The sequence below is a fragment of the Typopeltis vanoorti genome, chromosome 23, assembly GCF_054136105.1.
Source record: "Typopeltis vanoorti isolate ZY-2024b chromosome 23, IOZ_Tvanoo_1.0, whole genome shotgun sequence".
In the NCBI taxonomy this organism is placed as follows: Eukaryota; Metazoa; Arthropoda; class Arachnida; order Uropygi; family Thelyphonidae; genus Typopeltis; species Typopeltis vanoorti.
The window spans coordinates 25,374,897-25,389,549 of NC_143571.1; the positions used below are offsets into that span (position 1 = coordinate 25,374,897).

Sequence of the window (14,653 nt, forward strand, 5' to 3'; positions counted from 1 at the left end):
TTATTACTTGTCAAGAATATTTGAATAAGCTGGAAAGGTGGGTAGGCAAATGGGAATTTTATTACTGCTAAATGTAAGAGTTTAAAATTTGGGATCTACAGATGGGAGTTTGTATACTCTCTTGGTGGAGATATACTGGATGAAGCAAAGTATCTTGGGATGATACAATATAGAAATTTGAAGTTCTCCGGATTCATTGAAAGGAAAGGTTGTGGACAACATAGTCCTCTGGGTAGTACTGAGGGAAATTGACAAGCAGAGTAAGAGGATGGTGGTATAAAGCCTTGATCAGAACATATCTGGATTACTGTGCTTAGATTTGGATCTAGGTAAAGGCAGATAATGAAAATCATGTCAGGACTTCTGAATAATAGTTATGAGATAAATGAGAAGATGTAATCAGAATAAAGCCTTGATCAGGACATATCTGGACCAAATCTGAACACAGTAATCCAGATATGTCCTGATCGAGGCTTTATTCTAATTATTTTGTTATCTGCAAAGGTAGATAACAAAAATCATATCAGGATAGCTGAATGGTTACAAGATGAATATGAATACATCTTGTAATTAGAATCTGGTGAAAATGAGATGAATAGGCAATATTATTATCACCTAACATCTCCAAGAAGTCCGAGGACTCATCTCAGCAACGAACAAGACATTTAAGCTGTTGGGATATAGTTACTAGATTGACACTGAGTAAATCATTCATACAGAGGAGTGAGAAGAAGGAACAAAGCAGCGATCCTTGGAAGTTGCAAAAAAAGCTAGAGGTTAAGTTTTCTGCATGGAGAGTAGTTGGAGCACAGAATGTACTGCCTGATGGGATGGTGAAAGTGTAGACAGTGAATGAGTTTAAGGAGTGATATGACAGACTTTACATTGTCAAGGCAGACCTTCCATGATAAGTCTTATGACTCTGTGGAGGTCATGAATAATAATTTTATTTTTATTTTTATTTATTTTTTTTAATTTCTCAGATAAATGACATACATTATATGAAGACAATTATGCATAACAAATACTTTCTCGTTCATAAAGTTTTTTTTAAAATAATAATAATAACAATAACTGTTTACAACATATATTATTATAATATTCATAATGATGATTATTACAGGTGTTTCTTTGCAAATTTACACTCTATATATACAATATCAATGGATATAATCACTTTATATTGCTTACTTTTGTTACAGTTATTACATATATTATATACATTTGATTACATATGATACATTACTTACATTTGTTTACATATAATACATATATTACATACTTTAGCTTACATATAATACATACATTACATGCACTTGGTTACATATGATACATCTTGGATGAGAACTAATTTCTCTGCTTTCATCCTCGAAGCTTATATGTAAGCTTATCTGAGGATGACACCAGTTGGTTATTATTTATTTATTTTTTTTTTTTTGCTGTGTTGGGAAGCTACAAAATCTATGATTGAGAAATTTGCGCGTGCACACTGTCTCTCTCACACACACACACACAATAACTTGGAATGTATTGAGTCGCTGAACTGGAAGCCTGAACGAATATACTGTGTTTTCATTAAGTTTGTATAGTATTTTGGGTACTTGTTTCTTGTTCATAGTATGTCCTTAGAGTTCTTTTCAGGATATTGTAGTTCGTAAGGTTTCTGTATTCAAAAGGTAATTTGTTTATCATGTCTGGGATGTAGAAGTTTCGCATGGCCATTAAATAGTGATTATTGTATTTATATGTGATATAATTAGTAGTGTGAGGTCTTGTTATATGGTATGTATTTCTGACTGTCCTGCAGTTGGCATCGAAATAATGTTTTAGCAAAGCTGCATAATGACATAAATGCTTTGCTGTCAGTATTTTGTGTTCTGACATTGCAATGTATATAAGTTTGTTATTTTCTCTTTGTTCCCAAAATATCGGTTTTATCATTTTGTACTGTAGCGACATTAATCTATTTAATTTGTAGGGTGCACAGAAAGCATACATTGTTATAGCGTATCTTAATATATTTTGGCATAGTGCTTTGTATATTAGTATTTTTAGGCCTATGGGAACTATGTCTTTTAACCTGTAGAGTTTGCCACTAATAATAATAATAATCATCATCATCATCATCATTATCAAATTCCTGCCATGTACCCTCAAGGGGTGTACAGGATATGACAGTACTACATGAAAAAATTACATCATTACTAACTTCCTATCTACAATTTTCCTCCAAATCAGTCTGTTACTTGTCAAGACTCCAACATTATCAGATCTTATATTTCTATCATCTAAGGCACTTTGTACCGTATCAATCCACCTATATCTTGGTCTTCCTCTGGGTCGTTTTCCTGCCAACCTGGCAGAGAACACTTGTTTTGCTAATCTTTCCTCTCCCATTCTATTTAAGTGACCATACCATCTGAGATTAGCTCTGCTAACGCATTCCTGGATGCTGACAATGTCAAGTTCTTTCCTAATATCCTCATTTTTAATATGATATTGCCATTGATGCCATCTGTTCACGCCTCTAATCTTTCTCAGGACTCTCATATCTGCGGTCTCTAGTCTTTGGTCAAGTGTTCTACTTCTGACCCAGCTCTCAGATCCATATGTTAAAATTGGTTTGAACACAGTCTTGTATACAGCTAATTTAGTGTTCCGACTAATTTCTTTCTTATTCCATATGAATTTATTCAATTGACTTCCCACGATACCAGCTTTGCTGATTCTGTTGTCTATTTCTATATTTAGTTTACCATCTTCAGTAAAAATTGTGCCTAAGTAGCTGAAATGTTTTACTTGTTCCACAGGTTCTCCATTCACAACACAGTTGACATTTTCAATGATTCTGCCTATTTTCATTGTCTTTGTCTTTTTATTGCTGACCTTCATACCATATCTATTACAACAGCTATTCAATTTAGTCAGAGAATCTTGCAGACTTGTAGCGGATTTATTTAGAAGTATAACATCATCCGCATAAAGCAAAGAGCTGACATTAACATCTCCAATTTTGATATCAGGTTTAATACCACATTCCTTCATAATGTGATCCATATAGATAATGAATAACAGAGGGGATAATGTACATCCTTGTCTCACACCAGATTTAACATTAAACCATCTTCCTGTACTTCCTTCAATTCTAACTGCTGACTCACAACTCAAATAAAGGCTAAGTATTGCTTGATATAATGCCCCATTGACACCATATAACTGCAGCGTATTGAATAGCTTCTCTCTTGGCACCTTGTCATATGCCTTTTCCAAATCGACAAAACTTAAATACAGATCTTTGTTATATTCCCATGCTTTCTCGACTATTTGTCGTAAAGTGAAGATCTGATCCTGACAGCCTCTATTTGGCCTGAATCCAGCTTGTTCTTCACCAAGCTTTTCTTCCACAATTCTTCTCAACCGTTTCTCAAGTATACTTGCATAGATCTTGCCAGGAACACTCAGTAGGGAAATACCTCTGTAATTCTCACATTCAGTTTTATTTCCCTTTTTATATATGGGTACTATGAGAGCTCTACTCCAATCATCGGGAATTCGTCCCTCTGTCCAGGCTTTCTGAACTATGCAGTGCAGCCACTGTAAGACTCTTATACCACCACTTCAGCATTTCTGGTCAAATATCATCTACTCCTGCTACCTTTCCACATTTCAAGCCTTTGATGGCTTTTTCTACTTCAAGTATGGATATGTATTCCTGACTGCATGCCTGGTCAGTGTTTTTTATCACTGTGCTGTCATCACTGCTTGTTTCATTTAGCAGTTTTTCAAAGTAATTACTCCATACTTCAAGGATATCTTTTTCTCCTGTTTTCATTTCACCTTTATCATCTCTAATTCCTTTTACAGCACTCTTTCCTCCATTCCTAAGCTTCTTCAACAACCTCCAGAATATTTTGCCACCTTCTTGATATTTATTTTCTATATTCTTGCCAAAGTCCTCCCATGACTTTTGTTTAGCTAGTTTTACACACTGTTTAGCTTTCTTACATTTGTCTCTGTATTCTGTAAGAGTAAAAGCTGACTTATTTGCCAGGAACTTTTGATATGCTTTCTTCTTTTCCTTCACTGCCTCTTTAACTTCCTGTGTCCACCAGGGAGTTCTGATTTTTTTATCTTTGCACACAACCTCACCACATGCCTCTCTGGCAGAATCAATCAATGTTTCCTTCAGAGTTTGCCACTGGATCTCCAAGGTTTGATTCCTGTTCTCAAACTCTTTCATTTTCTTTTCAATAATATTTCTGTATTTTAGTCTACAGTTTACATCTGAGAGCTGCTCAACTTTTATTCGCTTTAAAACTTTCTTACATGTTATTCTTTTCAATATGAAATTCAATTTTATCCTGCTCAAGACTAAATAGTGATCACTTCCAATTTCAAATCCTCTGTACACTCTGGTGTCCTGCACCAGGGAGAAAACATCACTATCAACAATAACATAGTCAATGAGACTTTTCTTATTCCTTGCCTCTTCTCTCCATGTGAATTTGTGCACATTTTTATGTTGGAACATGGTGTTAGTAATAACCAGTCCATGTCCTGAGCAGAAATCCAACAGATATTTGCCATTATTATTAGCTTTGTTCTTTTCTCCAAATTTTCCCAAAATATTTTTGTATGTCTCACAATCATTTCCTACTCTACTATTTAGATCCCCAACAAGGACCAACTTTTCCTTTTTCATTGTGTCAGTTGCTTTTTCTAAAGCCTCAAAAAATTCCTCCACTTCTACCTTAGTAGAACCTTCTGTGGGACCATAGGCACAAATAAGTCTCATTGTCCAGTTCCCCATTCTCATATTTGCCCATATTACTCTACTTGAGACTGACTGCCATTCAAGAAGATTAGCCTCGTATTTTGTGTTGAATACTATGGCTACTCCTTCTTTTCCTTGATTGTTATAAAAATAAAAAATGATGGTACAACATGACAAATAATAATAATAATAATAATATCATGTATACTTACCGTTAAGACAAAAACATTGCGTGCAAGGATCTGAGGAAGGCAGGGCTGTTCCACTAGGATATACTTTCCCTTCATACTGACAGCCTATATTCCAATGCGATAAATAAATAAATATATATTTTTTTTTTCATATTTATTTATTTATTTATATAACAAATATTAAATAATATTCAGAAACACATATGGAGGATGATAATATAGTAATTAGGACAGAATGTAAGTAGTACTGCATTTTCAGAAAGGATAGAGAGAACAAGATGGGACAAGGTGTATTGATGATGGTAGCAAAAGAATTACAGCCAACAAAAGAAGAAATTTAGCAGAAGGCAAAGGAAATAGAAGGCTGTGCATGTGAGGCTATATGGTGTGCGTTACAGACAGTCAGACAAAATATATCATAATAGACTGGGGTAGGAGGAGGATATGCACTAGTAAATTAGCTCAATGAGTGCATGATGAGTAATTATTATGGTATTATGGGTAGATTCATGTACTGAAAGACAAACAGGATGTAGAAGAATACATATAGAAGGAAAAAATGGAATTTATGCACCTACTAGGTGATGGTACCTAAAATAGTTTATGAATGACAGAAGTAGGGTGAGGATAATGATCTAATGAGAGCATAAGAGGATTTGCTCATAACCAAGATAGCCATTTTGTCTCCAACTGCAGAGAGTGATCATGCAATTTTTAACTTGGAAGTGGTTGAGCATGTGAAATTTCTAATTAAAGTAGAGAATATATCAAACCACAGATAATGAGCTGCAATGGAAGGATGCTAGCAGTGGATGGGAAATAATCAAAGGATGTTTGAGAAAAGTAATATTAGACTACATACCTAGGGACAGGAGAATAAATCAGTGTTTTAAATGGTGAAGAAGCATCATTAAATAAGAAATGCAAAAAATAAATACTGGTGAGAATCTAAACAGAAAAGTGATTAGCCAGCCTATGAGCTGTACAAAGCACAGGAAAGCAGAATGACCATCATGATAAGGATCGAAGCAAAATCCATCATGAGATGAAATTAATAATGGAAATCTTAAAGAGTTCTTTTGCTATATCTTTAGTAACAGGAAGAATAATTATGGTAGGATAATGTTAACGAATATTATTATTATTATGGATATCTCCATGGAGTCAGTAGACCCATCGCAGGAGACCCAAACTAGCAAAACAAAACTCTTCTTGAATTCATTTACAGGCGAAGAGCTCACAACTAAGTCAGGCAATGAATTCCACTAATTCACCACCCTCCAGGCAAAAAAACCTTATTCTCATACCCTTGTTAACTACACTCTTCTTTAATTTCCAGGGATGACCTCTGTTCTTCCATCACTTGACAGCCGAAACATTTCCCCTGCATCAATCCTATAAAAACCTTTCAGTAATTTAAATGTTTCTATCATATCCTCTCTTCTCCACCTATCAACCAACCTCTGCAATCCACAAGCTCTCAATCTATCAATGTAGGGAGCATTTTTTACATCACTCACCAACTTAGTCACTCTTCTCGGAACCCTCTCCACAGCCTCCTCATTTCCAAGGAATCCAGGTGACCAGACCTGAGCACAGTAATCCAAATGTGGAAGTATCAACGCTTTATAAAGGGGAATAATAACCTTTTATCTCCGGATGTCCGTGTGTTCCTCAACAACCAAGTAATCCTATGCGCAATCTTGGACACCTTAGCAATGTGTCCCCTGAACTTCATCTCCCTATCTACCAACATCCCTAAGTCCCTAGCCTCATCAATCTCTTGGAGTACTGTTCCATCAATGCATGACTTTACACTTTTCCACATTGAACTGACATCCATTACCTTTTGCCCATTCTACCAGCTTATTTAAATCATCCTGCAAACTTTCAACATCAGCTTGATTTTGTATTGCACTATCCAACTTTGCATCATCAGCAAACAACTGAATTAAACAACAATGGCAAAAGCACAGAGCCCAGAGGCACACCACTGGTCACCTGCCTCATCCTGGACTCTGCTCCTCCATACACCACCTTCTGGTATCTCTCCCTGAGCCATTCTCCTATCCATATCATCAATTTAGTATCCATTCCCATCTGCTCCAATTTGCGTACCAGTATTCCATGGGGTATCCTGTCAAAAGTCTTAGCAAAATCCAGAAGTACTACTGTGTAGACAGTTCCTTTGTACAACTCAGACGTCATTCTATTATGAAAAGTTAATAAATTGCTAAGGCAGGATCTACCTTTAACAAAACCATGTTGGCCTCTATAGAGTATCATATCCTGATCCACCCATTCTTAAATTTTGTCTTTAACCAACTTTTCCAATACTGTTACCACTACTCCTGAGATGGTGATTGGTCTGTAATTAACTACCGCAGTTTTAGAGCCATCCTTATACAAAGGAACCACTTTGCCTAACTTCCACTCCCTAGGGACCATACCAGAGTTCAAACTTAAGTTAAATATCCAAGTAAGAGAGGTTGACAATTTCTTTGCACATTCACACAACACCCAAGCTGATATTCCATCTAAACCTACAATAGAATTTGCATTTAAATTTTACAATATAGTATATACCTCTGATTTCTTAGCTTCAATTCTCACATTTGTTATTGCTATAGGTGCAGAGATATCCTCACTTGCGTGATAGACTTTTGAAAACTGATCATTCAGTAACTCGACTATTACATCTGAATATATCACCTCAATACCATCAGCACCCACTAAAAGTTATCCTTCCAAAGTCATTCTTCCTTTTACTTGCCATATAGCAGAAGAACTCTTTGGGATTACGCTTGATCTCATTGGTCTTCTCATAATCTGATTTAGCTTTTCTTACTATGCTAGTAACCTTCCTAGCTTGAGCCTTGTACTGCTCATGGGTGTACTGATTGCATTTCTCCTTGTACATTCTCCATAACATTTTCTGCACTCTCAAATTACTGAAGCTTCAAGATCTTCCATAACCAATGCCCTAAACACCGATCTCTTCACCATTCTCAAGTGGGGTGAAGACAACTAAATGCATTTTAGTGATATTAAAACATAGTTCTGTCTTATCACCTACAGAAAAAATCTTTTTCACTCCCTCTTACTTTTGGTATGTTCTAATATCCTTTCAAGGTCAATTTCATTTTTTTTTTGGTGGTGGTTGGGGGGGGGGAGAGACTGATTTTCACATCCAGTATATCCTGACTTAAACTTATTAAATCTATATTAGTCTCCTCAGCCTCTAAAAAAACTTGGTATTCTTTTATTCACTACTTCTCTCCTACTCAACTCCTAAGAGGAATTCCACCCTAATAGGTGATAACTCTCTCACAGACTACTTGCAGTCACATTCTCATAAACACTCTGTTTCTGCATTATACCTATTTTAATGAGTACTTTCAGGGGTGTTATAGGCAACTTGGTTCATGTGCTGGCCACTACTATTCCACTGCTTTCCTCTAATCATGTAATATTAGTTACACAATCCTTTCCAAACATGTTGAAAGCTGTTACTATTAATGATATAGGGAATGCAAGGTGATGTAGACACAGCAGGATGATTTCAATAGACTGGCAGTACAATCTAAATCCAGAGTAATTTATTAAAAAAAAGGGTGGCACACCATTCGGCAACTCCTATAGGTAGAGATGACCTGCTAATGCTTTTGCCTGGCATCTCCACTTGGGTCTGGCTCCCACTGAAGAGACCTCAATAAAGGTCGAAACTAGTCTGGGTAGTGGCCCTTCCCTTAATGCATAACATTAGACATATCCGCAAGGAGATGTGTTTTGCATTACAGGAGATACTGAGATAGGAATGTTGGTAGCTTGCTCCACCTTTGCAACGAGTTGCCCTGGTGTTGTACCACCTTACCCAAGTCCTGAAGATACTTTCAGGCGCAAACTTTGTTTGCTCACACTTGGATAAAGGATTAAACTAATTTTATTATACCTTTCCAAACATATTCAACCAACATCTCATCTGACTTCATTCTGTCTGCCTCTGTTCTTTTGAACACCTTTCCTCATAGTGGTTTTCCTAATCAGTGTGGGATCATGAATAAAATAAAAATAATAATAATAAAAACACGGAAAAGAGTTGATGAACAGACATCAAAGAGCAGAGCAGTGTATAGTGGAATAAAATCCAGGAAAATGCTGTAGATATGCCATATGCCACAGTGCTCTGTACTTTAGCTGTTACTATTAATGATATAGGGAATGCAAGGTGATGTAGACACAGCAGGATGATTTCAATAGACTGGCAGTACAAGCAAAATATAACAGTGGCAAGTTAATGTAGCAAAGTGTAAGGTTATGTAGTTTGGGATCAAAATATCAAAAGCTCTGTTATACCGATAGAAGAAGACTGCACAAAATTGACAAGGATGGTGTGTGATAATTAGCAGGATTTGAAGTTTGGACGGCATATTACAAAATTAAACAAATTAGCTCAAAGGATCCTTGCATGAGAAACATACTGACAAGTAGAGATATTGAAGCTACCATTCTCTTTACAATAAAATTATTATTGTTTAGGAACTTCCATGGAGTCTGATGACACCTCATGAGAGACCCACACTTTCGACAAAGTATCTATCATACTTCCTGAAAGCACTGACTGACAAAGCACTCATAACAGATTCCGGCAACTCATTAACCACTCCCCAATCAAAAAATCTAGTCCTTACCATGGCAAACCACACTCTAACTCAATTTCCAAGGATTTCCTCTTGTTCTTTCACCATCCTTCTAGCCAAGTGTTGATATATTTCCTCTGCATCAATCCCATAAAATCTTTTCAGTAAATTAAATATTTCTATCATATCCCCTATTTTCCACCTATTAACCAAATTTTTCAACCCACAAAACTTCAATCTATCATCACATGGAACATTCCAACCACTTGTTATCTTAGTCACTCACCTGGAGATCCTCTCTACTGCTTTGTCATCCTCAAGAAATCCAGATATTGAGAGCTGAGCACAGTAATTTGGATGTGGTGGTATCCAAGTCTTACAAAGAGGAATGACAACTTCCTTGCCTCTCTCTCTCGACTTGTTAGTGCATTCTCAGTTACCAAGTAATCCTGTGAATTACATTGGTTGGTCAATTTTGCAATATGTTCTCTGAACTTCAACTCACTATCCTCAAATATCTAATCCATATACAGTTTTCTGGAGTAAAGTTCCATTAATGTGGTATACAATATCAAAATGCTTGAAATTTTTGCACATTGACCACGCTACCAGCCAAGACATCTATAGACGTCAAGATTATCATGGATGCAAAGTGCATATTAAAATTGTAATACCATTGATATTAAATTGAAATATATGATGGATACGAAGCGTATGCGGATGCGTATTTGATCCATAATGGCCGGTAAGGTCGTTAAACTGCCATTCATTAGCTTCTGTCCATAGTGTCACTCTTTAAATAATCCTGCAAGATTTCTATACTGCTTTGATTAATGGCCAGGTTGGCAGAGTGTTAGAATACCCACTCTCCAATCAATGTTGAGGTTTGGATTCTGCCATGGATGGATGTTTGTGATTGTCTTTAGGTGGGAGATGAATTTCATCACCTTGTGTGAGACTATAGCTGTGCTTACCATCAGCAAGTCTGAAGGCTTGAAAAACAGGTTCAATGTTTAGTGTCTAGAGCAGATGTCTATATCATGTAAAAATATATTATAAATGCAAAAAAATAATAATTAAAAAACTTGGCCCACTCACTGTGCTAATGTATTACAGGTTTAGTCATTTCTGGATGAGAATCATAAAAATATGAATTCAAATTATTCGTATGTGTGTATGTGTAGTGGTCAAAGGAAAAATCATTGCAGCACATCACACTCTTAGTCATCTTCTTTCTTCTGGAATCTGCTCCTCCATACTATTTATTCTTTGATGCCCTTCCATCAGTCACTCTCATATCCAAATCACCAACTTCACATCTAATAGTGGCACTGGTTTTGAAGAAGTATGGTGTGAGCTGGAGGTTGAGAGATTGTATTGGATGTTGCTACAGACCAAAGAATGTGGAGAGTGGATATAAAGAAATGTATAGACAACTTGTCTAAGTGTGTAATTGAAGAGTGATGATTATGAGTGATTTTCATTATGGCAATATTAATTGGAATGAAGAGATGGCATCAGGGAATAAGTAGAATGAATTTCTTGAGTTCTTGAGGGACAACAATATTATGCAATATATAACAGAGAACATATGTAGGTTGGGAGACCTATTATCTCCTTATATCATCAGAATATGTATTTATATCTAATCTTCTCCCAAGTTGGCAACAGTGATTAAGAAATTATTAATTAGGTTGTAGCCAGTCATGCAAGAACTTCTGTGTTCTTGCATGACTAAGGATATATGTGAAACTATAAGGTGGTAATAACGAAATGCATAAGAGAGGAATAGGAGCCATAACATGGAAAGAGTAAATGGGTGGAAAGAGACAGATGCAGCTCAGACAATGATCAAGAGTTATTTAACAGCAGCAATGTATGAGTATATATCAAAGGTGTAAAGGCTAACTAAGATAAGAAAAAAATTGGATGAATGAAGAAATTAAACAAGAAATCTGGAAGAAAAATCACAGTGAAGGCAACTCAATTATAATCAGGTACATGAAAAGCACAAAGAGGTCAGGAAGATGACTCAGTTAAGCCAAGACAAGTGTTTCTGCACTTGTCCTATTTTCATACGACATTCCAAGTAAAGAACTTTATCCTCACTCATTTATTCATGCCAAATAAGAGATTTTATTTGAGTTTCCATACCTCAATTGGTTTTGACAGAGCTCTCTCTGGTTGGAAACTCATGGATTTGAATCCTATCCATGATGCAATGGACCTTTAACAGAGCTTTTCAATCAAAAGTGAATTAGACCACCTCATTCACAGGTAGAGGGTTTTTTCATCTTGAAACTTGGGTTTTTCGTCCTTCAAAACAAGCAAACTGACCCCATGAACACACATATCTACAGATGAAGAATACTACTGGACAAGAAAGGAAACAGGAAATTACCATGTTGTGTAACAATTCCCTAATAAAGTAGAATTGCTATTCCACCAGCCACTAGGTTGAAGGAAAAACCCAAGACATAATACATCGCTTGCCTATTGTTTTGCCCCTCTTTCCCCTGCATTCTATGAAAAATCGGCTCCACATTTAATGGAAACAATTCTTTACCAATTTACATGTCTCATTCATATCACCCATTCTCCTCTTATTTGCATGGCTATACAAATGGCATTTCTCAATTTTTTTTTTTTATTTTCATACTCAGAATTCTAGAGAAATCGAAACACTGCTTTATTCTATCTTCTCTGAACATTCTTCAGTTTATTCTTATTCCCTTTACAACTGACAAGATCTGTGTAATTCATATATGGCTAGATCGGGGCCTAATAAAATAGAAACATAACCTCTTTGCTTCTAAATATCAAGCTCCTCCTTGTTATTTGCCATAATTTTAATGCCTCTGAACTTCAGATCAAATAGTAGGTAACAGGTAAAAAAAAAAAAAAAAAAAAAAAAAAACGGCAATCTTGTTGTTAGTTTCAAAATTCCATGGTTCTTCCATGGAATTTTGAGAGGTTCCATGGTTGCAAAACTGTGGCACAAAACTACTGCACTATATTCCCAAGTACATTACTAATGAGAGAACTTCAAACCATTGCTTCTAAGTTCTCAGCATCCCTTTAATGGGATGAGGATGCTAAGAATCACCAGGAAAATACAGTAAAATCTACATGAAGAAATACACCAATGCATAGAACTTAGGATGTGAAAATAATGTTGAAAGCAGGAAAATTAGAAAAACTGAAAGAACAAGCAAGGAAAAAAGATGTAGGAATTCAGATGAGTGAAACCAGTTGGAAGGGTAGTGGCAATTACTAAGTTATATAATTATCTATAATGAAGGAAAAAAAGGACAAAATGGTTAATAACAATCCCAGTGGATCTTGCCGTAATTCAAGCACACATGCCGACAACTAATTTGGCAGATTATGAGATAGAAGTGGCATGTAAACAAATCAAGGAACTAATAACAACAGCTAAAAATGAAGAAAATGTAATTATAATGAGCAACTTTAATGCAACGGTACTGAATATGAAGAAACTGGATAATTTGGACTAGGAAGGAAGAAAATGAGAGGAGAAAGATTATTAAATTTCTATAAACAACACTGCCTTATAGTTGGTAACATACTTTTTGAAGTACCAACACAGTGATGACATACATGAAAATCACTAGGAGATGTTGCATGATACCAGATTGACTGATTGCATACTAGTCAAGAGGAGATACAGAAACCAACTCGTGCCATGCTACAGCTAGCCAGGAGCTGAAACAGATAATGACCACTAATTGTTATTGCAAAATGTAAAATAAAACATACGAAAATACACAGAATAATGAAGAGAAAATGGAATACTGAACTACTGGTGACTTCAGATATTAAAAAATAAATTAAAAAAAAAAGAAACATATTGTATGCTTGAGATGAACAGCGAGAAAGAATGGATGTCATCAAGGAAATGCAGAGGACTTAACATGTAGAAATAAAGAGGTTCTGGTTCCATTCTATAAGGCTTTGAGGAGGCCTCATATGGATTATTGTGCATAGATTTCATCTTCTGGTTTTGGTGGTGATGAGGATATGTTGGAAAGGGTCCAGAGAAGACTGATTAAAGTTGTATGTGGGCTTTGGGATGTGGGATATGAGGACAGATTGAGGGAATGCAGTTTGCAAAGCCTTGTGAATAGAAGCAAGAGAGGGGTGCATGATTGAAACTTTTAAGTTGGTAAATGTTGTTACCAGGTTAATATGGAGTAAATTTTTAATAGAATGAGAGAAGGGGGGGGGGGAATAGAATTCCCAGGGATGTCCAAGGGGACATCCCTAGGAGTTGTAAAAGGAGGGTGTGATCAAGGGCATAAAGAGCAGGTTCATTGTATGAAAAGAAGTTGTGGGTGGAATGCTTTGCCGAACATTGTGGGGAATGCAGATATATTAAATGAGTTTAAAGTATGGTTTGATGGGCTTAGTGGGTAGCAGGGTATACCTCCCATGGTGAGTCTTTTGACTCCATGGAGATATGGTGTTAATAATAATAATAACCATGCACAGGCTCCCCAGCCTCCAAAAAATCTGGTTCACTCATTCATTCTAAACATTATTTCTCACCTACACCACTTCTCACCATCATCATCATCATCATTAATTTCCTGATATGTACCCTCAAAGGATGTTCAGGTATGACAACACTACATCATTAAGTTTACATTATTATTAATCTCCTATCAACAGTTTTCCTCCAAATAAGTCTATTACTTGTGAGCAATCCAATATTATCATATCTAACATTTTGTGCTTCTAAGCCACTTCTGAATGAATCAATCCACCTAGACCTTGGTCTTCCTCTGAGTCTCTTTCCTGCCATCTTGGCATCAAGCATCCGTTTTGCTAACCTTTCCTCACTTATTCTATTTAAGTGGCCATACCACCTTAAATTAGCTTTGCTGACACATTCTTGAATGCTAATAATGTCAACTCCTTTCTAATATCTTCATTTTAATATGATTCAGCCATCGATGCCATCAGTTCACGCCTTTTAATTTTTCTCAGAACCCTCATATCTGTGGTCTCTGGTCTTTGATCAAGTG

General features: G+C 36.1%; 1 protein-coding gene across 3 annotated transcripts in view; it reads right to left on the reverse strand.

The window, feature by feature from the left end:
* LOC150093698 (kielin/chordin-like protein) overlaps positions 1-14,653 on the reverse strand; it is a 1,333,292-nt gene that overhangs the window by 557,474 nt on the left and 761,165 nt on the right. For 2 of the 3 annotated variants that reach the window (XM_090412627.1, XM_090412629.1), the window contains one exon: positions 4,987-5,070. The exons of the other annotated variant lie outside the window; for it this stretch is intronic. In XM_090412627.1, coding sequence (XP_090268753.1) covers positions 4,987-5,070 — 84 coding nt within the window. The remainder of the gene's footprint in view (positions 1-4,986; positions 5,071-14,653) is intronic. 3 annotated transcript variants of the gene reach the window in all.